Source organism: Strix aluco, chromosome 3 (genome assembly GCF_031877795.1).
Source record: "Strix aluco isolate bStrAlu1 chromosome 3, bStrAlu1.hap1, whole genome shotgun sequence".
Classification (NCBI taxonomy): domain Eukaryota; kingdom Metazoa; phylum Chordata; class Aves; order Strigiformes; family Strigidae; genus Strix; species Strix aluco.
In genome coordinates, this window is record NC_133933.1 from 128,702,087 (window position 1) to 128,729,985 (window position 27,899).

A 27,899-nucleotide genomic window follows, 5' to 3' on the forward strand; every position below is an offset into this window, starting at 1 on the left:
GGCTTATTTTCTGCTCTGAACCAAGGTTGTTCCCTCTTCTTGCCAATGCCCCCTCCATGCTCTTGATGATATAAGCCTCTTTCAGCCTTTCTGAAATGCCTCTTCTTACTTCCAATGCCATCCTGGAGCTAATGGTCCCCCATCATCATCTAATCATCTCTGCCCCAACCCTCCCACAAAGCCCAGCTATGTTAAGACACTGCTGAGTTATCAGCCTGCCTGGCCATCATTCAGCTGGCAGAAGAGTAGGCAAAACACAAAAGACTGAGCAGTGTAGCTGTGTGGAGAACAGCTACAGATCAGGCCCATTTTTTTAGGAAGTGCTTTGAGATCTTTGCATGAGAGTGCAATAGAAGTGCCAGATGTTATTATAAAGAGATGCAGTCCCATTACTTGTACACAGAGTTGTGCTGCCTGTTAATAACACCATTATCCTAAGGCACGTGGTGCTATTAATGCATTTCACTGCTTGGTACTGAACCTGGGGACCATTATTTCCACTGGAAAGGTAAGGCCAGTTCACATGACATGATTTAAACCTCTACAGTGAAGCATGCATATGCTGCACAAGGTCGTAAATCTTAACGGGATGCTGTCAGCTAGAAAGGGACCAAAATTGAAACCATTTATCTGAACTCCCCACCCATCCACCTCTGCTCACCCAGGCCAGTTTTGGGAAGAGGGATAAAATGATTCCAAATGCCCGCTGGGTTCATTAAACGGCAGCAAATCCCAGGTCTAAAAGTGCTGCTGGTTTTGTCCTGCTCTCCCTAGAATGAATGAATTCATTCAGAACACTTAGGACTTCCTCGATTTTCCTCACGCTGAGCAGAAATACCACAGCAGGGACAAACCTCACTACTTCTTCTTATTCTTGCTCCCACCTGAGTCAGAAGGCAACCTCTCATCATCTCATTACTGAGACTACAGTAACACAGCTGAGCTTTCAGATCACAGCCAACAGTAGGTAATAGCTCTACTGCACTGCAACCTGAGGTTTAAGGTGATAGAGATGCCCTTATCACATTTGGGAAGGAAAATATGGTCTGGTGTTTGCCTGAGCACTTCCCTTTGCTGGCATCCTGCAGTTGACACCTAACAATTTTTTTTTTTTTGGTTTGGTTTTCTCCTTAGCTGAGCATGTTTCTGGTAGCATAACTAGCAAGGCTAACTAGGAAACAAATGTAAAAGGTAAAAGGCTACATATGACATTCCTTCACAGACCAAGAACAGCCTTAACAGAATGAAGGAAAGCAACTGTATTTTAGGATACTCAGCTGTAATAGTAACACACATGTAAGGTAGATTTGCAGGGGAAATATTCAGAGACTTTTAGTAAAAGATCTAGAATCTGATGCTAGAAACACACCAAAATTACTCTGCCAGGACACTGCAGCTACTTCTTGGGTGGGGTGGCAGAGTGGGGAAACGTCATTGCAGAGATAAAAATTACTATGGTAGCTTTAACATCAATACTGTACAAAAGAACTTCAGTTTCCTAGGTTTCAACCATACTAAGAAGACTGCATGATAATTTGATTTAATAGATTAAAAACAAGATTTGGTTTTTATCATGTGTCAGATGTGTAACTCTTCCCACTTGTACTGCCCTGTACGTGGTACGTCTCCACCGTTCCTCATGAGCTGCTCACTTAGGAAAGAATGGTGACAAAGGGATATTTGATGTTCACCCAATATCCAGCCTCTCTGAATTTCTTCTCACAGGTGGCACAACCCAGTATTCAGTTCAACACCCCCAAAAACTCTGCAACACCAGGACTCTTAAAGGACGTTTTAGGTTTGCAAGGAACATGTTTAGATATAAAGCCTTACAATGATGTTAGTTAGAGTCATAGTTTTTTGTAATGAAATCTTTGCATATGTCTGTCTTCTTGCTATACTCACTCATAGCACTGGGAAGACTGTCCCATTTTACTTCAGATACTGAAGAGGAGCAAAAACCAAGTATAACCAGAGCTGCACAAATGCTGAATGCTAAGTCTCTGCTAGAGAGCTGAAACCCTGTAGCTCATGGCTAAGATTTCTGTTCAAGCAACAGAAAATAACACTTTTAGAACAGACTGAATTTATATAAAAAAGAAAGTATTAAAAAAGATATACATTGCCCAGAAAATAAGGTAAAGCTCATTTATGTCTCATAAAATACATGATTAACCATAGTTAACCATTAATTCAGCTGCACTGCATTAGAACTGCTATTCAAAGTTGGAAAGCATTTAATATTATATATTGCTGCTGCTCAGCCTAAATTGTTTTTTTTTTTTTTTGCCCCCTTTAAATGTACACAATATTACAAATTTAATTTTAAGCTGTTTGAATCAGTCTGTAAAAAAGATTTGATTATACCTGAGTGTTCTGGCCCCAGTTTTTCCATATCTCAGTAATCTTGGCGGTAATTGGCTGATTAGCTCCCTCACACTCCATCTCTGCCTCAGTTTCCATGGTAATGTTACAGGAGCTATTATAGATGAGAACTTCATCTCTTTCCACTTTAGGGCTGAAACGAGAAGGGAGGTTAAATGGGGTGTCATCAATCTTAATGAAATGCAATTATTTTTACTCTTATTAATCATTGCAAGCCATTAGCTTGTGGCAACTCCTGGCCACCATTTGTCAAACTTTGCAAATTTCTGTAATTTTGTTTCCATTCTTTTATTGTTTATTTGTTTTTCCCCCCTTTATCTGCACACACTCAGGATGAAAATACATGCAGTAAATATCTCTCAGTGATGCCTTTCTGCTTCTCCAAACTATTACAAATGCCATTCTAGGACCAAGGCAGGAAGATAACTGCAGACAACAGCGAGGGAATCAGCAGTGTTAGGATCAAAGATGGACTCCTACACGGAGTAGGGTTTGTTCCTGTCTCCCCCCTCCCCATCTTACTCACACTTAGCAATAGGGAATGAATAACTTGCAACTCCCCTAGGGCAAGTGGAGAAATTGGAAAAACCACACAACTGGCTAACTGGTCCCTAATTCCAACTGTGAAAAAATGAGCTCATTTAGGGGTTCCAATTCCTGCTACCCAGCTGATTGCAATGATGCTTTGTTGCTAGCATTGGAACATTAACTTAGTAAATTAATTAAACTTACTTAACAGCCCAGACTAAGCAGATTCGATATATGTGCCAGTTATACTAACAGACATTTGCTCTAAAGCCTCCCCTTGCATAGGGGGAAAAAGTAATAGAAAAGGTGGTAGGGAAGAAACATTTTTTTTTCCTTCATCTTGCTGCTGACAGCTGCTGACTTTGGTAGCATTTCGTTACAGGGAGCTATAGGACCCAACATCCCTCAAAATGAGGGGGAAAACTTCCCAATTTACTTCTGCAGGCCAGGATAAACCAATGTCACTTTTCATTCCTTCCTCAGCCATTGCTCCTTCTTCCTCCTCTCCCCACCCCACCATCAGATACACACCTGCAACTTTAGGAAGAAGAGCAGAAAGGTGATAAGTTATAGCAACATCAACAGAGCTCAGAAATTATACCACTTTTCTGAATAGCTAATAAAGGACAGACTTCACAAAAAAGAGGATCAGATAGGTAGGTCCAGGATTTTCAGTGGCCTTCATGTTCCTAAAAGTCCCATCTAATAGGATATGCTGAATTGCAAAAGTTAGGAGCCTAAGTTCTACCAAAATAGACCCAATTGGAAAGTCAACACTCAGAGCTTTGTTGAGAGGGTGACAGGATGATTTGATGAACCTGAAGTTTTCAAACCATGCTGCATGTGGCAGCTTACTGTACAAACAAAGAGCTGCTCTGACAGTGCATTCAGGGGGTATTTGTTTTGTTGCCCTTTTTCAGGGTTAGAGTGTTAGAAGAAGCAGCCACATTAGAAACTAAAAAAAAACCCCAACCAAACAAACAAAAAAACCCCTTCTGCAAGTAGCTGAACCTTTTTAACAGTGAATTTTTATTTCTATATTTAAATGAACCTTTCCCTCTGCTGTATCAGTAATCAAAAGCCAGCCATAGGGAACGACACTTGCTTTTGATAGCAACACTTTGATAACTGCTCTTGTCCTGTAAAATAATTCAATGGACTGGGCTACCTTTCAAGACTGTATAGTACTTCTTTTTAATGCTACAAGAAAAAGCTGCATCTTTTAAATAACCAACTCTTTAAAAGGCAAGAGGGGGTTGTTGTTGGTTAGATGCAGGGCATGGGCCCAATTTGCCAGGCGCTGAAGTCAATACAAGGACCTCTGAGTGGTTGTTCCTGTCTTTTTACAAAAAGTTAACAAGCTTGGCTTGTAGGTAGAGCCAATTCCTCCCTGTCCTTTAGTAACTGCATCCAAAAACCTTGATGCTAGAAAACTGTAACAATTTGCAGTGTTTAAAGGAAATGCAAGAAAAGAAGGGGTGACTTATTAAAGGGAATTCAGGGACCTATCTTGGTACCAGTGTTGTTAATGGCAAGACTTGCACCTCTTCTAAGGAATATGCATTTGCCATAATGTGTTCATAAAGTATAGGTTATAGTACAACCTAGATTAGGAGATGCTTTATTCAGCCCACTGTGAAACTTGTAAGAAAAAACAGGAGAGATTTAATGTGCAGTTAAGCCAGGAATTATTTCAGTAGTTTTGTCCCCATCCTGGGACAAATGTCTTAACTCTTGAACATTTGCGCAGAACTCAAATCTGTATATTTTTTATTATTGTTATTATTAGTTACTATTATTAATTGCAGCAATCAATGTGCATTATTTCAGGAATTCCCAAAATAGTTCTTTTCTAGTTTGAAGATTTAAATTTCCTAACACTTTGCTAAAAATTCTATTAATATTTTGAAATTAGACATTTCTCTGAACGGAAATTTGAAAAAACGTTTTCAAAAGTTGTGAAGTAGGTAATTTGGATGACTTTAAACTCCCTTCCCTTACTTCTCCCCAGATTCTTCCGATCAGGAAACTCACTGGAAATCAATCAATCTTCTTTGCCTCTGCTCCCCTTCAGCAAGAACCAGTTTGGAAATAAGTTCACCAAAAAAAACATCAGTACTCTGGAAAATTCCTCAGCAGCCCAAGTTTTAATTTCTACTAGACAAGCACGTGCACAGTAGGTGGAAAAGATAATGATAATAACGAAAATGTTGAAGAAGTTGGAAGAGTGGGAAAATTGTAGGTAAGAAAAAGTTGATTGATTTGAGTCAGAAATATCTCACTGATAGGATTCCCTGCAGGATAATAAACACTATCTCTGGGACATTCACAATTAAATTGGACAAGATCACAGTGAAAAACAATAAGGAAGCTATCAGCAAATGGACTGCATGACTTTACCCTCCACCATAGCAGCCCAAACCCAGAAAAGGAGCAAGAAGGAAAATAATCATAGGAATAGACTCATTGCAGCTGCATTTTTTATCAGTAAAAAGCTGAGCACAGTTTTGATACCTAGGGAACAAAAAACCAAAGAGCCAGATGTTGGGTTGCCCTGTTGCTCTCAGGTTTGTAGGTTACCTGGTTCAGGGTTACACTGGTGTGAGCAAAAGAAAAGCAAAGTTCAGCTAGACAAGGGTTTCTTGTTTTGAAACAAATCATTCTGGGAGTAATAGAACTGATTAAATTAGTTTAACTTCAGGATTATTTTTTTTCACCCTCTAAGTCTCCCCACTCTTGTCTCCCCCAACTGTCCCCCCCCATCTCCTAGGATGTTATAGGACATTACCGATGCACAATGTGACTTTGGACACATCAGCTGTCCAAATCTGCTGCCTGGCCTGCAGTTTGCTGGCAAACAACAGATCAGGGCAGAATTCTGCCTTCCTCTCCCTCAAAAAGAAAATAATTTCTTTCTGCCTAACACAGATTTTCTCAAAACTGACAAGAATTTCATAATTCTTAAGACATCCATCCCTTATGAAACCCATATCAAATTGAAAAATGACAGACTGACAGGCAGATACTGTAACTGTATAAAACTTTTTTTTTGTTTTGAAACGTTAAAAAAAAATGTGCAACTCATATCTTGCTGTCTTTGTTCACTAAATTCCAGTTGGTTTTCTTCCCTCAACACAGGGCATTCAGAACTCCCTTTGGTAACTCCCAACACCAGCTGTGACATAAGGACCAGATAAAGTTGAGGACCAAATCTCTGCAACTCTATTGAAATAGCTGGACTGTAGCATCATGCATCACCCGGGAATGGGTTCACCATGTACAGTAAATCATGGGCAACACATTGCAGTGATATTCTAATTCTCAATTTGTTTAGTGTCTTTTGGAAAGTTTTGTTCATCTGTTTATTCCTTAATTCAGACCTCCCTCTTACTCCTAGAAGTAAATGCTCCACAGGTATAAATCCCCACCACTCCATTAAAGGCAATGGTACCAATTTATACTCCTGGGCAACTTGGCCTTGGATTTGCAAAGCCTGAGCCTTGAGTAAGTGCCTGAGCACCCTTGCTGAGTAAATATTGCACAGCCTGCTGAATTTTCTCTGTGACTTTCTACTCATGAAACTGCTTAGAGAGAGGAAGGGGAAAAAAAAAAAAAAAAGGAAAAAAAAAAAAAAAGAGTTCTGCTTTTCATAATGCCTAATCTTTTTCCCCATTGGCATCCACCAGATGTTGCTTTGGATCAGAAGATAAATATTAAAACCTAAGAAGGAACAAAGCAGGCTGTTTACGAGATGGATTTTCTGATGTCTCTCAAACACTTTAAAAAGATGGGAGGGAAGGAGGGGGGACTAGAGATGCTTTGATAGACACAAGGAATTAATTTCACAACCCAGCAGAGCTCTCTAGTGGTCTCAAGGCTAAATTGCTCCATTGGTATCAACCTAAGAATTAGAAATTTGCTCCTTCAGTCCATCATTTGGCAGGGACCAATTCTGCAAAAGGTGGAATACCTTCTGGGGAACCTTACTCATGGATGGGCCCACTCAGCTGTTGCAGAAACACAGCACTAACCTGGCAAAGAGTCCAGCAAAACGCCTCTGGGGTGGGTTGATGTCCCTCCAGTGCCACTGAGGTGGCCTGTCTTCACAGACATACAGGTAAGACACAGTTCCTGTCTGGTGGTAGGAACCCACCGTGACTTGGATATCACATTCAATGAAGGTGGCTCTGTCTTCTCGGCAGTCAACAGAAGAATGTGTCAGGCCACAGAGAACGGACAAAGAAGCTGCAAAGACAGGAAAGGAAAATGATAACCCAAACCAGCTTACACACCACTGATATAAGCATATTTTAGCTACCAACAGTTGTCATTCTGGATTCCTGATGTGCGCGTCTCAACCTCTCTTTCGGTGCGCCCTTTTTGAGGATGAGTAGGTCCTCATGCAACTCCTTCAGCCCCTTTTGGTTTCTGTAAGCAAGCATATAACCTCCTTTGTGCGCTGAGCATCAGGATGGTCTTTGGAATCAAATTGCTCTGTCCAGGTGACATAAGTGATAAGACACGAGCGTGACCATTTCTTCTGGGGAAGATAGACCGTGGTTTACAGATCAGGCATAAGGCACAAATCTTTTACTAGGGAGATGTGACAATTTGACATCTATCACAACTTCAAAATCCAGAAACAGGTTTTGGAAAGCATTGTCACAGCTTGGAGGGTTTCTGAGGAACTTGTGTGAACTGGGTTCTCCCACCTTGCTTTGTACCTGAGTGTGTCTAAAGACTTGGTCCAAGTTTGACTCCATGGATGTGGTAGGAAGTGTAATGGGAGCAGCTGCTTTGCTTGGAGGCATATTTAAGGAATAAGTGGTGTGAACAGAAATTAGATTTTCTTATTCTAAACCCAGACAAAAATGCTAAAAAAAAAAAATATTATGAACTGTCACTGAAGTTCAGATCAGTTGAAATGTTTGGATTTAATAATTTAAAAAGAGGATTCCTTTAAGCATTAAACCATGCTGGAGATCAAAACTGTTTCTTTCGAAACCCTGAACATGTCAAGACTTTTGGAGAATTGTCATTAATCCTGAATTAATCAAACAGTTGTTTGATTAAGTTGATGATGAACTCCTGAAAAGGTCTGTGGACAGTATTACAGTCCACACTGCGGTATCCAAGAGTGTTCCTCAAGTATCAGAAAAGCAATCGATGGGAATTTATCAAGAAAGGATTTTTTTTGTTTGCTTTTTTAAGTTCCAGTTTGTTCAAAAGGTATCTTGTTTGCTGGGAAAGTGTCATTGTCAATGAATGTCTTAGCTACTAAGCAATTCTGTAAATGGGTTTTGAGATGGTAAAAATATGAAAATGCTGTATTTCTTGTGTTAAAAGATTTAACGCTTTTTGCTAAAAATTATTATTTCATATGGAGTATTTTTGAAAAGTTTATAACTGTTTAATGTTTAAGGTGTTTTTGAAATATTAAAACCTAGCATTTCATATGCTTTGAACTTCAGAGAGAGAGTTCACAATTTTTCTGTATTTTTCTTCTCTGGATTTAGGATAAGAAAAAGGTTACCCACATCATTACTTCACACATTTTGCAATATGCTTAATCTCTTTCCTTCTCCAAATCCAGTGACAATTCTCTTGCTCGGTATCCATTCAAACACAGCCAAACACAATCCCTGCCTCGAAGACCTGCATATAAGCATAAGAGACACAAGTAACAGACAGAGAAGCCTAAAGGAATGATGGCACCATGCCTGTATTTTGCTTTTATTGTCCAGAAATTATGTCTAGAGCCACCTCCGCTGTTCTATAGTTCCCACAGAAGCCTTGTGTCTTACTTGAGGCCAGGCTGCCATTCCAAGGGCATTTTAAGTGGCACTAGATATCTGTTTTGGCAAATGAATACCATCCAAGAGGACTAAATACTACAAAGAACTTGCCTTTGCAACAACCTGCAGCAGAACCAATTCATTACAGGAATTTATCCAAAAGAGATGCATGTATGCTTTTTTTTCAGCCAGTGAGAGTCTGAGAACTGCTCAAAACTAGCAAAGATGAAGGACATCCAAGCAGTGATGGCACTGCCCTTTCCACAAACCCACAACTTTCTGTGGACTGAAGAATTTGTTTCCCTTTTATAATAGGATATAACATCTCCTGGCTTACTATTTTATTCTATTAGTGACACGAAAGGCTGTGATAAGCTCAGATGTGGTAATGGAGAACATACAGCTACCTTAGATGAATAACCGACTAGAGCAATACTAGTGCACAATTAGACTAGACTAGACTACAACAGAATATTTTCAGTTGAAAGGGACCTACCCAGATCTTCTAGTCCAACTGCCTGATCACTTCAGGGCTAACCAAAACTTAAAGTATATTATTAAAGGCATTGTCCAAATGCCTCTTGAACACTGACAGTCTTGGGGCATCGATCACCTCTCTAGGAAGCCTGTTCCAGTGTTTGACTACCTTCTGAAGGTGGGTGGTCAAAGGAAGATTAAATTTACATTCCACAGTTTAAGAACAAAAACAACAGGTTGCTGAGCTAATCAAAAGAGGCTTTGGTTTCCTTTTGTGGTCTTGAAGAGAATATGGCAGAGTTTTTCTAGGTGGAAAACAACTGAATCCTATTTTAGGATGAATGTTAGAAATGACCCACAGAATCTCAGGATGTGAATATTTTCCTCAATACCTTGCTGCTGTCATATAACTTGCCTGCTAACGTAGGTCACTGGAAGGTATTTCCTGCACAGCCCTTAGAGCTCAGCAGAACAACCTGTCACCTTTTGGATACCCCCAAAATGTTATGTGGAAATTGGGCATTTCTGATGTGCTCCACTGCCCTCATCTCAATGTTATCATGACTGCAGGAACATGAGGCCTTTTATTCTTCCAAATGCTGAAATAATTTTTAAATCAAACCAGGCAAACGAAGGTGTTAATTTATAAAATCTAAGCTAAAGAACATGGTTACAAAGGGTTATAGAGTGATGGAAGCAAATTCCAAGAAAACTCTGCTTAATGTACACACTCCAGAATCAAACCTAGGACTGCTTTCTCCCTCTCAGGTGAAAGGAGGTAGGGATCTCCTCTTCACACCCTACAACTCCTGTCTGTCTGCTGGAAATACCGCTCTTCTGGGAGATGTCCATTTCTCATTCCTTCTTTGGGGGTGTCTGAGGTCCTCCTATTCCCCTCTTTCCAAAGGATTTAATACTTTTTAGTTAGGAGGAAGTCTTGGCCTTTCATTCCCCTTCCTCTGACCATTAAATGCAAATATCTCTTGGTATTACTAGCGTCATTATCTCCTGCCACAACAGTAACAGAAAATGTCAACTAAAGATTGCAACACACTTAGTATGTCCTAAAAGTATAGTCTGCTTGTTCTGGGACACAATTCTTCTCCTTGTTTAATTGGTTAGCGTTCAAACCCCAAAATGAAGCTTCTTTATGCTTTATGTTCCCTATAAAGACAAAACCCGCTAATCACATGTAATACAATCCCATCACTGAGATGAATGCATTCATCCCATCACAGCTTCTCTTTTGAGATCAGACACAATGGCAGCCAAATCTCTGCATGTTGGTAATGGGTTAGGGACTGACTGCCCCCAACCCTGTCTTTGAGGGATACTCTGGCTTAAGCCAGGATCCTGGGATGCTCAGCACAAGGGCTTTGTTCTGGGTCACTGTTTAATAACAACTGCTGGACATGTGATGAGGCTAAAACCTACAGGAGTTCCAAGGGCAGCTGCAGATTGATTGAACAACTGCCCAAGGAGTCCCGGTGCCAAACCGCACATCCTCCGTTATCCTCTGCTCACAAAACGGACTGCAGAGCACAACAGTAACATGTGCTTATCAGAGAAGACAAAAGCTAAAAAAAGAAGAAAAAAAAAAAGAAAAGGGAGCGGAAAAAAGAGACCTGTTAACCAAGTCCAACCTCTACCAATGAAGAATTGTTCCCTAGGAAACAATCATTTTGCACAGCTGAGTTTCAGAAGTCCCAAGAGGTGACTTTTGCAAGCATCTATTCCATCGCCTGATAGATCTCACTGTCAGAAAGTTCCTGAGGTGCAATCAATATGAATTTCTTTTTCCTCTTTCTTAATTTCATTTCCAGATTTGAAAGACAGAAGGGACCATTCGGATCCTTTGGTTTGATCTCCACAATAAACATCAGAGACCCTGGCTTCTGCTGAGGTCTCAATTGCCACAACACATCCTCTTCATTATCTTCTGCATTTACCCATACAAATCACCCCATTTCCCTGGCTATAGTCCCCCTTGGTCCCAGCTCGGTGCATCTCCTTGGTTCATCTGCACTGCTGCAACCAAAACTCATTCCTCTCTGGCCCCATATGAAGAGCTCCATCAAGCCATGTTTCTCCTCCTTTTAAACCAGTCTCATTTAATTTCTAGCCTTTAATCTAAATCCTCTCCCCTAAACATCCGCTTTTATCAATGTAATTTACCTAACGGTAGGTCCAGGACTCAGTAACAAAGATCCCAAAAGCTGTCACATCAAAGCCATACAGCCAGACCTGTTATTCCAAGCACACTGATGCAACCAGGCAAATCAGACTCAGCTTTTTCCCAGATGGATCTTCTTATCAGTTCACTTCTTTTTGAAAGTGCCTTCTTCACCCTCACCCCAATGTCAAACATACAATCTCAGGTACTGGCTAGCTGCAAAACTTACATATGATACCTACCCTAATATCACCTAATAGGAATGTTCAGTTATTTTTTCACCTGCCCCAAGCTTCCTACCAGTCTTCCCATCTTTCACAGGAGCACAATTCAATCCCACAGACATTAACCATGTGTTCTGTAAATTTAACCTGAGCTGTACAGAGTCCACAGCTGTATTTGCACTCATCAACAGTGCTGTGACATGAGTAACAAAGCAAGAACAAGAGAAGGGGAAAGCTCTCGTGATCAAGCCAGTTATCTCTTCACCAGACCTTTAAAGACTTTGGGGTCTGGGGTTTTTTGCTTCAGTTTTGGTTTTTCTTGAAGGGATTGTTAATTTTATTTAATTTTGTTAATTTTCTTAAGCTTTAAGGGTGAAACTCAAATTTTAGCTCTGTTCTGATTTGGTTTTTCTGCAGCTTGCAAAAGACAACAGTTTTCATAAAAGAGTCTTGCATTCCTATTCCTTGTGCTCTGGATTGAGCATGTTTCAGTACTTAACATGCCCAGCTCTTGTCAAAGATCAAGCCAAAACCTTGCTGCAACCCCGCTCAGCTGCTGTTCCTAAGGAAGATCCCATGGGGCAGGCTTATGGATGGATCCTGCTGAGACGGGTGGTTCCTCGTGTCTTTGAAAACTGCCTGTTAAATGGGAAAGAAGTCACATTTCCTACCTGCAGAGCCTTGCCCTGTGGAGTTGATCACATGAGTAAGCTAGATGGGCCAGTTGGGGATTCCCACGTGAACACCTCTAATCTTAAGCAGGCCAGACACAACATGACCTAGCACTGAAACCTCAGGCCAGCGAGCTGCCACCTGACATCCCGCAGTGCCAGAGGGGAGGCGTTTCTGCTTCACAGCATGCTGTAACAGAAGAAACGCAGCTTGAACTCTTCACTTCTCATCACCCGGTCCACAAGCAGCGCTGGGAAATGCCAGACAAGCATCCAACCTGGCTGCACCAGCCTCTGCACCGAAGGGGCCCTGGGGCACCACAGATCTATCCCTCCCGTCTCCTTCACCGCTTGTGGTCCCACATCCCTGAAGTTGCTTCGCCACCTCTCCCACGTGGACGAGACTGTGAAAGAAAGGTCTGAGCACTGGATGTGCGAGTGCCAAGTGGCAAACTTCCCCGGGCAAACAGCATCATGTAAAGCACGAGGTGAGACTGGACTAACTGCACTTCATAAATCCACTTATGCCCTAAATGGTGGGGGTGTGTAATCCCTTTAATATTAGGAGGAATGCTATCTGGAAAGCATCTTGCTCTATATACAGATTCACCGATGCCACATGTAGATGTGCACAGGCTGAACACATTGTCTCAGGCAGTATAAATAACCTGGCAAACACTCACAGATTTAATCAGCCTGCAAAGGATGTGCTTTTTTTTAATGCAAAAAAAAAAAAAAAAAGAAAAAAAAGAAAAAAAATCCCATAAATACTCCATTGACAGATGAACATTTTTGTAACTTGACTGGTGAGACTTGCAAGGCTGCACACTGCAAAATCCATGGCAGGGGAGAGAGGGATTGTCTTGTAACTGGCCTCAAAGCAATAGTGCCTGTGTCCCTTTGGTTAGTGAGGCAGCACATCCTTTGCATCTTCTCTCCAGAAACCCAACCAGCAAATGAGCAGCAATCAGCATTCGCTTGCTGACATCTAGTGTCAGTAATAAGCATTTTTGTCCTGCCTGTGAAATGGTTTTCCCCAGGCTCCCTCTGCTGCCTACCACTCAGTGAATTTTGAACACAGTTATTAATGTTTTCACAGTTTGGATCAATTTGATTACATTTTATTCTGCTACTATTCCTGCAATAACCAGACTTTCCTGTTTTGTGCTCTGATATTCTTTTTTTCAGCACTCCAGCACCATGTCTTTTTTCTTGTTTAAAAAATAATAAGTAGTTTTGTGGATTGTGCCTGGATCTTGCTTAAAACAAAGAAAATTGAGCCCTTACAACCTCTTCGTGTGTCCTTTTGAGTGCTTGTGGTTGGGTTTTAAAGCCCTTTTTTTTCTTCCCCCCTCCATTTCTCTTAGCATTATTCATGGATGAGGAAAGAAACTGTTCAAAATGACAAGAGCAAATTTAGAATTTTGGAATAAGTGAGGCTGGAGAGGACCCCTGGATGCCTCTTGTCCCAACCCTTTCTCAAAAAAAAAAAAACAAAAATTTAACTTTCATGACTAATCTAATCAAATTCTGACTCTTTTGAAGGATGACGATTCCACACACCTTTGAGCAAAACCCTGGCAATTTACCCTGATGGACTCTCTCACTACCACCTTTACTCCAGGTTCACAAAGGATTAGAGGCCATGGGTATTTGGTCAGCTGGATAATGGATCTTTGGATGGCCATGGGACAGCAAATATTTCTGTAGATCTCAGGATGTTCTCCTAGCATCAGAGCTATGAAGGGGCTGAAGTGTTATGCTACCAAGTGTCGCAATGCTGCAGCACCAAGGAAGGTGCTCTGTGCTTAGCATTTGGGGACTGGCATATATCTCAGGGTGAGATTGAAAAATCTTAAATCCTGCCTTTTGTAAATCTTAGGAGTCTAATTCTGTGCTGCCAGTAGGAGAGAGGAAATACGCCTTGTCTCAGGAAATGCCTATTTTGAAAAATTTCCTCCAAAATTGAGGCAGGGTTATTTCTCTCTTTGATCGAGCTGGAGGTCGTGGCATCATTCCCTGCTGCCTCTCATCAATTATAGAGGGTGCTCTGGCTGTGGGTTGATCCCCTCTTCCTCTCAGTGAATTCAAATCCTCATCTCCATGTTCCCAAAGGTATGAACTGAACACAGTACATCATTTGTTCACCCTCCCAGTCATTCAACCTTTTCCTCCCACTCCCTTACCCCACTGAAGCTGTCCCACCATGCAGCCAAAACACAAAACATATGGGACCACAGAAGAAAAGGCATTTAAGGGGGTTCAACTCACTAAGTTAGAATCATAGAATCATTCAGGTTGGAAAAGACCCCTGGGATCATCGAGTCCAACCCTCAGCCCGACTCTACAAAGTTCTCCCCTACACCACATCCCCCAACAGCTCATCCAAATGACCCTTAAACACATCCAGGGATGGGGACTCCACCCCCTCCCTGGGCAGCCTATTCCACTCTCTGACCACTCTTTCTCTGAAAAATTTTCTCCTCATGTCCAGTCTGAACCTCCTCTGTTGCAGTTTAAAGCCGTTCCCTCTTGTTCTGTCACTAATTCCCTGGGAGAAGAGACCAGCACCAACCTCTCTACAATGTCCTCTCAGGGAGCTGTAGAGAGTGATGAGGTCTCCCCTCAGCCTTCTCCTCCTCACACTGAACAGTCCCAGCTCCTTCCATCGCTCCTCACAGGATTTATTCTCCAGGCCCTTCCCCAGCTTCGTTGCCCTCCTCTGCACTCGCTCCAGCCCCTCGAGATCTCTCTCATATTGAGGTGCCCAAAACTGGACACAACACTCCAGGTGTGGCCTCACCAGTGCAGAGCACAGGGGGACTATCACCTCCCTGCTTCTGCTGGTCACACTATTTCTAACACAAGCCAGGATGCCGTTGGCTTTCTTGGCCACCTGGGCACACTGCCGGCTCATGTTCAGCTGCTTGTCAATGAGAACCCCCAGACCCTTCTCTTCCAGACAGCTCCAGCCACACCTCCCCAAGCCTGTAGCCATGCAGGGGGTTGTTGTGGCCCAAGTGCAGGACCTGGCACTTGGCCTTGTTGAAGCTCATCCTGTTAACGCTGGCCACCGATCCAATCTATCCAAGTCTCTCTGTAGTGCCTCCCTATCTTCATGCAGATCAACATTCCCGCTTAACTTGGTGTCATCTGTGAATTTACTGAGAATACACTCTATGTCCTTATCAAGATCATCAATAAAGATGTTGAACAGAAATGGTCCCAACATGGAGTGTTGGCCATGATGTCCAAGAGGCGCTTGGGTACCCAACCCTACAGCCCTCATGCACATTTATGTGAGACATTTTTCACAAGGAACAACTGCCACAAGGAACTGCTGACATTGTACACATCTCATGTGGACCCACAAAGCATGTGTGACCAAAGGGGCATGGTGGATCTAGTCCAAAGCCCATGGCCATTGACACAAAAACTCTCCCTGACAGCAATTGTCTTTGGACTGAGCATAAAAAGCAGAAGTCAATGCTATGTTGGCTCCTCTCCTTTCTCCAGAGCTGCTGCTGTGCTGTTCCCCTAGGATACATACACTGGGATACCCCACTTTTAGGTCAAGGTAGGTTTTTAGGGGATATTTTTAACACAGTGCCAGATTTTGTGTCTTAGCTGACCGTGTAAGCGTGGGGCAAGGCAGCTCAGGTCAGTCAACGTTGTGTTGCCCAACAGTCCACAGTTGATTCCACAGACTGTGACCAAAGTCTTCCCTGGGGAAAAGCCAGTTCCATGCAGGTAAACTGCTCCTCCATTCAAGCCACCTTGGAAAAGGACAGAAAATGGGATTTAAAACAAAGCCCAACAGCCAGCTGTTAACAAGGGTATTTTTTTGAATTCATAATTTTTGATTTCATGCCAAAAAACCCCACTCACCACAGTCCCTCACCGTGCACCCCACGGAGGAGCTGCAACCTTCATGACTTACCCCAGTTGTGATTCACAGCTGTCACCATCAGCTGAGAGGTGAAGGTCAGGTTGGAGGAAGCCCAGCCCCTGGGGACATCCAGGGCCAGCACACGGTACTCGCCAGCAGGGAGCTGAGGAGCTGAGCACTGCAAAGTAGAATGAGTGATGGTGACACCGCTACAAGCAAAGTCTCCAACAAATACGTAGATGGTGTCCGACTCTGCGACCTGTGATACTGTCATCGTTAAAAGGAGACCAGTTGCAACAAGCGAAAGGAAAGCTGGGGTAAACTCCTCGTTATAACTTATATTTCCAAGGTAATAGGAGACGCCATCTACTTTTAAACTCAAAGCCCTAGTCCCATCACCTGGAGGCACCGTGCACTGGATAGCTACGCAGGTGACACTGAGAATGAGGCAAGGGCGGTGATCAATGAGAACAGAAGTCATTCTCTTTCCTTTCAGTGCCGAGCCTGCTAAGGTGAGCAGACCTCCACCATTGGTGCTGAAGTTTTGTGGGTAAAACTGGTACACCTGAGGCAGGATGGTGAGAACACTGGACGCCTCTCTGAAGCAAGCTTGCCCACTTTTCCTGTTGGATATGGAAATGTTGTGCTCCCCTGGGGCAATGCACTCTGTCTGACACCAGATGCTGGTCTCGTTCCAGAAAGTTACCTTGCAGACAGTCTGGTTATTCATGTGTACCATGGGGCTATGACTCGGCCATGCCAACCTCTGTCCTTTGATCATCACATAGGTGAATGTCCCATTGATCTCCCAGGTCACCAAATCTACAAGGGGGGTCCACTGCTCATGAAGGTGGAGTGTACAGTCTCCAAGGCAGACACTGTTGATCCCATTGACAGTTGCTGTGACATTAAGAGCCCAAGATGCCCCATCCAACCACTGCTGATGCAAAAGATGGGCCCCTGGAAGGAGAATGCAACTAATGGCATCATTATCAGAGTTCTGGATCTCACAGGAATAATTACTCTCCAGGCTGACCTGTACCAAATTCCTCCTGGATTTTAAAGCAATACCAGATATAGTGAGTAACATCCCACCACAGATTGATCCTCGTGATGGGAATATGGAGGTTATCCGTGGAGTTATAGTAAGGGCCTGAAGCCTTGCTGTCACACGAGCATATCCTAGCTGTCTCTGGATAACCTGGATGGGGAAAGTCCCAGGTTCCAGGCTGTTCAGTGGCAAAGAGCACTGATAAAACATTGCAGACCTGTTGCCATGTTGAAATTCAAGTTCACATTCACTCTGTCCAAGCTTAGCCACAGATCCAGTGATTTTTATCCCCTGGAGGCTCAGGAGCAGGCTGCTACCTTTGATTTCCATTTCAACAACAGTAACCAGAGGAGTCAAAGCTCTTTGATACTTAAAGATGGTGGTCTTTTTTGCAAAGACAGAATGTTGAAGTGACCTGCTGATGATGACTACATTTACTCTGACAGAGACGTCTTGTGAATCGTTATTAGACAAATTAGCGGCTGGCGGGGTCAGGCACCAAACTGTCTCTTCTGCTGAGTGAGTAACCATACAAGTTTGCATGTTCATTGAAACAGAAACCAGGGCAGGATTTTGGCTAAAGCCCACCCCAGAGATTGTGAGCAGTGTTCCACCTAGGAGTAAAACAAAATAAGGAAGAATCACATTATATGCAGGAAAGGAATTAATGACTGTGAACAATCACAAACCATGATAAAGCTGATAAGCATGGCAGACAGTCTTAGCCAGGCTGAATGGAAGAAGAAATTAAGTCCTTTTTCTGGAAAAAGACAGCTAGAGATAATAGCAGTCATGCATCCTGATAATCCTATGTGGACAAGAGGCTAAGGTATCAGATAACCAGGGATCTTTGTGGCAGTAAATGACAGTGGAAAGCCACCACAGAACTGGAGGAAGGTGCTATGAGAGGCCTCCTGAGAGTAAACAGAGACTGAACTCCTCAAGGAATGGGACTGCCTGTACAGACAGGTGGGGAGATGCTAGAGACGGTTTGGTCCTGCTGCATACAGGGAAGCAGAATGAGGTATGACTACTTTTAAACAAAAAGTCAGAACCACAGACTGTCCTTCAGTCTTCATTTCTGCCTGGCCACTCAGGCAGAGTGCCAGATTTGCCATGCACTGATGGTTACTTGCCCTTGAGGAGTTTACTGTCCAGAAAAGCTAATACATTGATTGATGAGTGCTTCCAGCTTCAAGCTCTCCCCTACTCATATGCTCCCAGTTTGCACCATTTAAGACGGGTAGAACAAAAAGAGAAGAGTTGTTTCCCCTCCACTGCCAAACACAACTCTGACCAGGGCTTCCCGTGCACGGGCTGGAGGAAGACAGGCTGTCTGCTTTCTCCTGTGGTTGCCTGGAAGTTTTTATTCCCTGGATATCTACTTAAGACCACAGAAGTAGACAGCAAATGGGTAAACAGACTCTTGGTGTGAACTGACAGAGTCGTTTATATAGAAAAGCAATTCAGGAAGAGTTAGACACAAAGTTATGAGCTCCAGATGATGCTGTCCTTGTGTCTACTGTTGGAAGCTGGAAGACTGTTGTAGAGAAGTATCATCATACACTGCTTCGCTCATATAATCTTCCTAAATCGTCCTATATTTGGGTCACACTGGGAGACAGGCTATCTTTGATCTGATCCAGGGCATTTGTTCTGCAACATGGCATCTGAGTCTTCCTCTCCACATCGACACAAGAAGGAGCCTTCAGAGTTTCTGCTACCACCCTTATCAATGAGAGTAATTGCTAATTACCTGGAATAAGCATGAATCCTGATGTCTAGATTTACATAATATTGCAAAGCTGTGGTATCTGCACTGCCTCACAGGGCACTGAGAATCAGGGCAGCACTGAAAAAGGAGCAGTCTGGATTTTAGGAAGTGATAATTATAAAAATGCAAACCCTCCAGCATTCCCAGCCTAATCCCATGCTTCCAAGCCCAGAGCTCAGCTGAAGCCTCTCTCCATCTTCCTTTAATTTACAGTACTGGTACTTCCAGTGTCCTACCTTGCTTCAACCTCTTATCCATTAAGCCTTTCTTTTCCCATGATCTGGCTGAAAACCAAGTTGTTTTATAATGGGGTTCCTTCTGAGTGAGCTCAAATCCTTAATCCAGATGGCCACACAAATGTTAGAAATAACAAAAGACTAGAGATAAGGTAGGGAAAGACCAGTGCTTTTTGCAGTGATGAGATTCTTAGTCAACTTAGGCCATTCATAAAACTGCAGCCAAAGAGTTAATCAGTTCTTATTTAAATTTCAATTTACCCTTAAATATAAAGTGAGCAGGGTTTTTTTGGGTTTTTTGGGTTTTTTTTAGTGTAGCTTAATGTTCAAAACTGATAGGCTTTGCTCTCCAAACTCTATCCACACTCATCTTTCAAGGTTTGGGCACTTCACAAACTATTGAACTAATCACATACCACAAAGCCTCTGAGTTTTGTATCTTTAAATGTGTTGTGAGCCTGGGAGAGCAATCTGTGGAGGAGCTGAGGTTGCATCACAAGCATTTCTCTGTCTTCTATAAAAGCATTTCTAAGGGCTCATATAAAATTCACTACAGGGATTCAACTCTCCCCCACCCCCAGACAAATGACAAAATAAATCAACCACCCCAAATATGCTTTTTAAGATTTAAAGTAAAACTTTTCTTTTTAATTCAGTGATGTTTTGCTCTGAAACACACTTAAATTATTTCCAATGTTTAAAAGCTTGGAATGGGATTTATAAATATTTCACTTTTGATTAAAATTAACATTGAAAAAGGGTTTTTTTTGTCTTTTCAACTTAACAAAAATGAACATCCCCTTTGGGATCACTTAAAATTATTGTTTGCTTCAAACCACAGTTGTACACTGCTTTCCACCTAACTTTCACATAGAAAGCCTTGAAAGATGGAGGCATAATGACTGAAAGAAACAGCACAGATGAGTCAGGTGTGGGCGTGCTTTGTTTTCCCAATGGGAACATGCAAGGATACATGAGCAAACACTCGGGGAAATCAAATTCCAATCATAGGGAGCCCTGAGCCAGCCAACCAGATTGAGGGATGCTCACTACAATCCCACATTTCCAGACTGCTGCTGTCTGCCAGTTGATGTCTGCATAATAAAGGGTCATAGATTTAAAACACCCTCATTTAAACTGATGTGAAATGGGATGCCCTTTCCATTCCTGCAGGAAAACTGTGCCCTTGATCCCTTTAACCTCCATAAGTGGCTGCAGATGTACCGAAGCTGTTTACCCAGAAAGGAGCCACAACACGGCTCTACGCTGAAGATCTCTGAGAGGTACTGGATTAACGGCTCAACCCTGCAAAACACAAGCAACACAGAAAGGGGTTTGGGGGGTTTGTGGGTTTTTTATATTGTTTTTTTCTCTCCTGCTGTGGTGCTGTTCTTTCTTGCAACTCCTTCTAGGTTGGAAAGCCAAACACCCACCTGGCACATCCCCTTTGTTCAATGACACAGTGACAAGACCATCCCCACCCCACTATTTTTCCATATGATCTGAGCTACATCTGTTATGAACGCTGTCTTATCAGGTGGCAACAGGTGGGCCAAATTTAGTCCATGAGATGCAACTGAATTGCCCGTCAAAAGAAGCAAGAATGAGCATTTTTTTGCCAAACAGATGTCACCATAGCTATGCTCACAGACAGGAGATGGAAGTGCATGGAAAAGACATCCCAGCTGCCTTCCCCCCTTACATCCTCCCACCAGAGAGCAGAGGCAAATGCAGCAAGAGAAAACCCAGACATAACCTCCTGAAGCCCACTCAGATAAGGGTGCAGCCCTGTTTCTGTCCCACCTACATTTCTTTTTCCTCATCATCACCCTCCTATCAAAAACACCTTCTGCCATAAAAAGACATGTTAGCGAAGCAGACCTCCTCAAGCCTGCAACACAGCCCACCAGAGATCAGAGTTGTCTCCTGGGATGATCCATCTCCCTCTACTCTCTATCCCTGGAGACAAAGCGATAGTGCTGCTAACAGACTCCAGTATCAGATGGGATGAATCCCTGCATGTCATCCCACCGACCGCAGGCTTTCTCCTTCTGAAGCTCATTAATGTAACAAGCAGTTTATGGTGGTTCGTGAGCAATAAAAGCAGCCCCCTTCTCACCAACACCATTGTTTCAGGATCATTTCTAGCAGCTGCCATGGAATAGAGCTGCGTGGCTGAGGACCAAAACTGTGTTGTTTGTCAATGCATTGTTGCATCCCACTTTCAGGTTGGTTTTCCCTCACATTTTAATTCATGTATACTACATTTATCTAGGCATGAACTTGAAGTGTCACCTTAAAAGATGGAAATAGCATCATTTAAAAATTCTCCAAACAAAGCATTTTTTTTTATTTTTCAAACTAGCTTTTGTTTTTCTCATGAAAAGTGTTTTTCTTCTGCTGTTTTCCTACAGCAGGATTTATCTGCATTTGACCTGAATCTCTGAATGCCTTTGATTGCCTGAATATGCATTTTTCATCAAATCAACTGTTTTTTTCTAAAATGTTTCTCTCCTGCCTCCTACTGATCCAAGGGGAGTTAATTGACTAGCATTAGCAGTTTGCTGACTTGGGTTCCACAGATCAATAAATGCCTTGATAATTATTCATAGTTTTATACCACACTGCAGATTTCACCGTTAGGTACAGAATTTGTGAAAACTCTTACCTTTCTTTTCAGATTAACCCTAAAATACCAAATAGGATGGAGAATTAAACTTATATCTTAAGGAAAGTACACATTCACACACCTGTTTGAAGCGACAGGAATGCCATTGATGGTGACAGAAACATTGTACCATCCCGCAGCCAAGCCTGGAAGTGTCACATTAACACCACGGTCCGTCTGCGCCTGGATCTGTGCCCATGAGCCCCCAATTTGGACCTTGATATCTGACCCTCGGTAGCTGGCAAACTGGGATATTCCAATCTGAAGCTCCTGACCCCCTGCAGAGAGGAGAACAGGTGGCACTATTTCAGTGTTTCTGGCAACAGTTATTTTAGCACAGGTAACCATTACCCGAGGAAGAGCACAGAGCACCATCATGCCAGAACAGGTCCAAACAGCCTAAAACAAAAACTAGAAGATCACAGTGGTTCTGTATCCTTCCCACTCATCCCTTGGCATGCCTGATAAGGTCACCAGCCCCCAGGGTTGTCTTGAGATGTTAGCACAGCGAACTTGGCTATGACCATCTACAGCCACTCCCAGCCTGCTGGTACACACTCAGGATAGGATCCATGCTCCCTTACCATAAACATCTATCCTATAAATACCTGCAGCCAAATGCAGTCTTTCTAAAGCTCACAGAAACTGAAGCTGAGGAGTTCTGGGATTTTTCCAAAATCCCTGGTGAATGATCCAGACCACACTTTTCAGCACTACGGAGCTATCTAACTTTAACAGGAGCCTCCCACTGATAAATGAGAATTTTCCTTGGGTACCTAAAGTCAGATGCCTACATATGCCCCTATTGTGGTTTAACCCCAGCTGGCAATCAAGCCCCACACAGCTTCTCACTCTCTCCTTCCCAATGGGATGGGGAAAAGAATGGTTGGGGTAAAAGTGAGAAAACTTGTGGGTTGAGATAAAGACAGTTTAATAATTAAAATCTGCACACACAAATAAAGCAAAACAAGGAATTCATTCACCACTTCCCATCAGCAGGCAGGTGCTCAGCCATCTCCAGGAAAGCAGGGCTCCATCATGCGTAACGGTTACTCGGGAAGACAAACTCCATAACCCTAAATGTTCCCCCCTTCCCCCAGCTTTACATGCTGATCATGACAGCACATGGTATGGGATATCCCTTTGGTCACCTGGGGTCAGCTGTCCCAGCTGTGTCCCCTCCCAACTTGTTGTGCACCCCCAGCCTACTTGCTGGTGGGGTGGGGTGAGGAACAGAAAGGCCTTGACTCTGTGTAAGCACTACTGAAAAATAAGTAAAACATTCCTGAATTATCAACACTGTTTCCACCACAAATCCAAAACAGAGCCCTGTACTAGCTACTATGGAGAAAATCAAGTCTAACCCAGCACAAACCAGCACAGCTCCAAAGCACCTTGTTTTCAGGAAACATAGAGCTCTCTGCAGTTTAAACTCTGCTGTGAGACAAATTATATTCTGATGATAGAGCCTACTTCCCTTTATTTGTGCACACTGCAGTAATAGAAAAGGACAATGCAGTAGAGAAGGGAATTTCATAACCTAAATTCTTCCTAAAATAGGTTAAAAAACTAGGGTGGTATGCATCAGTCCAAATAAAGGCATTTTCACTGAGATAGCTGTATCGGTAGTCAGTGAAGAGAAACAGAACCTTTATGGATGATTCATCTTATTGTAAGGAAGACATACAAAAGAGCTATGGTGAATCCCAACACAGAACCATGTATTTCTCTTCACTGACTATGCAAGACATCTAAACAGCAAGCACAGAGATGTGTTTAGGAGATGAATCTCATTCTCCTGTCTCCCCTGAAGGGTGGGGCTTCAATTGCACAGAAGCAGGAATAAACAGGACGAGAAGGGGTCTTCAAGTCTAACTCCCTGCTGCCATAGACCACTATCCTTTTCCTAAATTAATTAGGCAAAAGGTGTTAATATCTCTTTACCATCCCCCTGAGCCAGACAGCCCAAAACATTTTTCTACCCACAGAGTTGCTTCAGAACAGCTGGTAAAGATCAGCTGCCAAAGAACAGCTTCATTTTTGCTCATTCCTCTTCTTCATTGAGCACGTGGCACTGTTAGTCTCAGCCACACAGGGGGTTAGTCAGGAGCATCTCATCTGCTTTACTCTCTCGCCTTGTCTTAATGAAAATTAACTTTTATAGGTTGATGCATCTTTATTAGAGATTCAGATCTGAGTAGCAATTTTGTGTCCCAAGCAGAGGCCAGGGTCACTTGGCTTTAGCATTGCCTCCACAGCCGGCATGGTCACCATAACCATCCAGCTCCACAGCCTCAGCTTTGGAGAAGTCTCTGCTTTCCATGAAGCAGGAGAATCTGCACGAAGCTCCCCTCACCTACCAGTTCCTCTAAGTAGATTTTGAAGCCAGTACTTTTCAATTCTGCATGCGCAAAGAGTCAAATAAAGTTTGAAAGCCTGCAAAGTTGAATATATTAATAGCTTGAACTCTTTGGACTCTTGGTCAATTGTCAGCTTAATCCTAGATGCCTGGAAGGCATTAGTGTAATTTATTTATTCTTTTTATTATATAGGAGGAAAATTATATTAAAATACGAAGCCATGGAGGTTCTGAACAGGAGATTGAACTCAGCCACACCACCGTTCACAAGATGCTATAACATTAAGGAATTCCTTGCACCTGGACTGCCTGCGGCTAGAAAAACCTCCCCTTGGTGCTATGGTATCTGAATAATATTCAGATGATAAAGGACGTTTTCTCTTATTTATGCATTCTGGAGTAATAGAAAATGACAAGGGCATTTGGGGAAAGGAACCAAAACGCCGGGCGTGCAGCAAGAAGTGTATTTCGTCACTGGCAGTCGCCTAACTCCTTGCACCCCCACCAAGTCCAGCCAAACTGCTGAGCTGGGGGGAGCTTTATAAAGGTGTGCACTGGAGAGGTTGCAAAAGAGAGAAAAAACCAAATCGGATGATTGCATCCTTGGAGGAATGGGAGTGGGGTGGGTGGGTAGGAAAGCAAGAATATTTCTGTCTTCCTCCTATCTTCCTTCCTCTCTCTCTCAGATACTAGGAATCTGGAATTACCATACAAAAAATGTAGTAAGCCTTCTTCCTAAAAGACTTGTCTGTCAGTGGACACCATTCACCATTAATGTCTTCTATTCTCAATGCCCAGCCAAAGCCTTGTGGAAAAAAAAAAAAAAAAGGGGGGGGAGGTGGGGAATGAGGAAGAATAAACAACGCCAAATAGAAAATTTCAAAAGGCAGGAATGCTCAATACTCCATAAGATTTACTTGGAATTTTGTCCCCACAAATTCCATGAAGTCTACACTCATATTCTAATGTAATGGATCACAAGGTCAAACTGGAGAAAACAGTTTGGCTTGGAAATGGGAACTAACAAGACAAGTGTTGCCTCTCTTCCACTTTCAGGAACCCATAATGTACATGATACATTTTATGACCAACCCTTTGGTATCACAGAAAAGGATGCTCTCTAGAGCTCATTCCTCTTGTCATGGCTGAACCTGTTACCAAGAATGAATGGTTGGGGTAATTTCAGAGCAAAGTTAGAGAAATGTGACACAAAAGGAGCACTATACCACACATGACATCCTGTGGACATCATCCATACTGGCCTAGGGCAAGCAACTCATTATCTCATGTATGATAAAGTAAAACCAACATAGAACAACCAGGTCTGATCAGGACTAAAAGGAAACATGGGGAATACAGGTTAAAAGAAAACAACAAAAAAACAGCATCCAATCACCAAACTCCATAGACGTAAATTCCCTCTGCCCCACCACCATCAGCCATAATAACACTTCTACAGATGATGCCCAACACATGTCTGCAGCCTTTTCACCTGCTATGCCACTTCTGTTTCTGCTCAGTGATACAACAGCAGGGTTTAAGGAAGGATCATACTGGAACAAGTTGTTTACTGTTGTTGACTGATACCCAGAAATTAGTGTCACATGGACAGCAGCATCTTCTGTCCCCTAAAAACAGAAATGAAGAAAATGTCAGAAATAGGAATGCACCAATAAAAAAAGTTATTCCCTATATTCCTGCATCTTCCACACTTAAGTGAGGCACATGGCACTGACAAAATTTGTATATACACCAAACTCTACTTAAATGTGTACAGTTATGTTGACTTTCAAGGGATATCTATGGAGAGTTAGAAACCTCAAAGTGATCCTAGACTATGCAGATTTTCATTTGCTATATCCATACTAGCAAATTAAACAGTGGTAAGTCATAGGCATAGACAGTTATACCTACACTTAAACTATTAACATAGTTTTAGGTATAATTTTGGCATGCAGCAAAGAGCACTGCTGCTAACAATCCCTAGGCATGTTTTTGCACAACACACAGATAATGTCCAGAGGAGGCCTAGGTGTAAGATTTGGAGCTGAAGAGGATTTAACAATGTGAGCTAGAGCAATTGTCCCAGGCATGTTTAATAGACTAGTAGACAACTCAAAGTAGAGACATGCAATTTTGATGGAGTTCAAAGCCCCAGTTTTGTTTCACAGAGTCATCTAGGTTGGAAAAGACCTTGAAGATCACCCAGTCCAACCATCGACTCAACACTGACAGTTCCCAACTACAGCATATCCCTAAGCGCTAAGTCAACTTTACTCTTAAACACCTCCAGGGATGGGGACTCCACCACTGCCCTGGGCAGCCCATTCCAATGCCCAACAACCCCTTCTGGAAAGAAATGCTTCCTAATATCCAGTCTAAACCTTCCCCGGCACAACTTGAGGCCATTACCTCTTGTCCTGTCACTTGTCACTTGGTTGAAGAGACTCATCCCCCCTCTCTGCACCCTCCTTTCAGGTAGCAGTAGAGGGTGATGAGGTCTCCCCTCAGCCTCCTCTTCTCCACACTAAACCCCCCCAGTTCCCTCAGCTGCTCCCCATCAGACCTGTGCTCCAGGCCCTTCACCAGTTTCGTTTCTGTGAGGCTTAGCTAATAATAATGCAATCTGAATATTTTGCTGACTGTTTCACTGGTTTTCATAAACTGTCTATCAGTTTATTGTTAATTAAGTTGGTCTAAACTGTAGTTGGAGTCCATGGAAAATTGTCCCACAGCCATGACTTGGCTGATGAGCTACTGTTTCCCTTCGCCAGTGTAGCTCAGGCCAGGAAAACATAAAGGGCTAAGGGCTGCTGACTGTCCCCCCCCCCCCAAAAAATGCGGTTTCTTACCCGAGGGGGAAGTTTACATTCAATTCTTGTTGAATTTCTGTCATCCTCCAAAATTGGGCAGGGCTGAGATCCGAACAACACCAAGTTTACCCCTTCCAGATTGGTCCCCCTGAGAGCCACTCTCAGTCCTCCTACAAAACCAATTATTGTTACATTCAACATGTGGAATGATATTTTTATATGCAAAGGATTCTTTATTAATAGGTGACTATAAAAGGGAGTACTGTCTCCCAGTTGATCTGATGATGATCTGCCTCTACCCTGCTGTGCCTAGCTTCCTCTCTTTCACCAGAGATCCTTCTTGCCTATTAGTTGAATTCTTGTCCATGATACAGGAGAAGTGGGTTTGTTTCTCAGTTTATTTTTTAATGACATACTTATTTAAGCTGGCAAGGTCTGGCCTGTGATCTCAACCTTAGAAAGATCCCCAGCCCAAGAATGAAATAAGGAAGGAAGGAAGAAGCCCTAAGAATGGAAAATGAGCTTAACACAGCAGGTGCTTTCACAGTTCAAATAGCTGCCAAGAACCCTGCTGTCAAAAAAGCCTGTAGCATGTGTTTAGGAAACTTAGGTTAGAAAGGGGTCTTGGCAGGGCTTGAGTTGTGAAGAAAGTCACAGAGGGCTTGATTTTGCAAAGCACTGAGCACCCTCAGCTCTCCTTTGAGCTGAGCCTCTTCAATCACATGCAGGATCATACCCAACACAATCAGACTTGCATGTGATCTTTCTGTAACACCCAGTTACAATGCAAATAGTCGAGGTGCCCCTCTGCTTTTTCAAGTGACTAGAAGATTCAGGGACATTTCAAAGAGAAACT

General features: G+C 42.8%; 1 protein-coding gene across 1 annotated transcript in view; it reads right to left on the minus strand.

Annotated features, from left to right (window-relative positions):
* The window catches only part of PKHD1 (PKHD1 ciliary IPT domain containing fibrocystin/polyductin), a 271,462-nt gene that overhangs the window by 202,017 nt on the left and 41,546 nt on the right, over nt 1–27,899 (minus strand). Inside the window, exons 28-35 of the mRNA XM_074820252.1 lie at nt 27,083–27,213; nt 25,723–25,858; nt 21,954–22,149; nt 20,441–20,508; nt 16,194–17,807; nt 15,886–16,029; nt 6,945–7,158; nt 2,368–2,518 (exon numbers count right to left, since the gene is read on the minus strand). Of these exons, the coding sequence (XP_074676353.1) occupies nt 2,368–2,518; nt 6,945–7,158; nt 15,886–16,029; nt 16,194–17,807; nt 20,441–20,508; nt 21,954–22,149; nt 25,723–25,858; nt 27,083–27,213 (2,654 nt within the window). The remainder of the gene's footprint in view (nt 1–2,367; nt 2,519–6,944; nt 7,159–15,885; nt 16,030–16,193; nt 17,808–20,440; nt 20,509–21,953; nt 22,150–25,722; nt 25,859–27,082; nt 27,214–27,899) is intronic.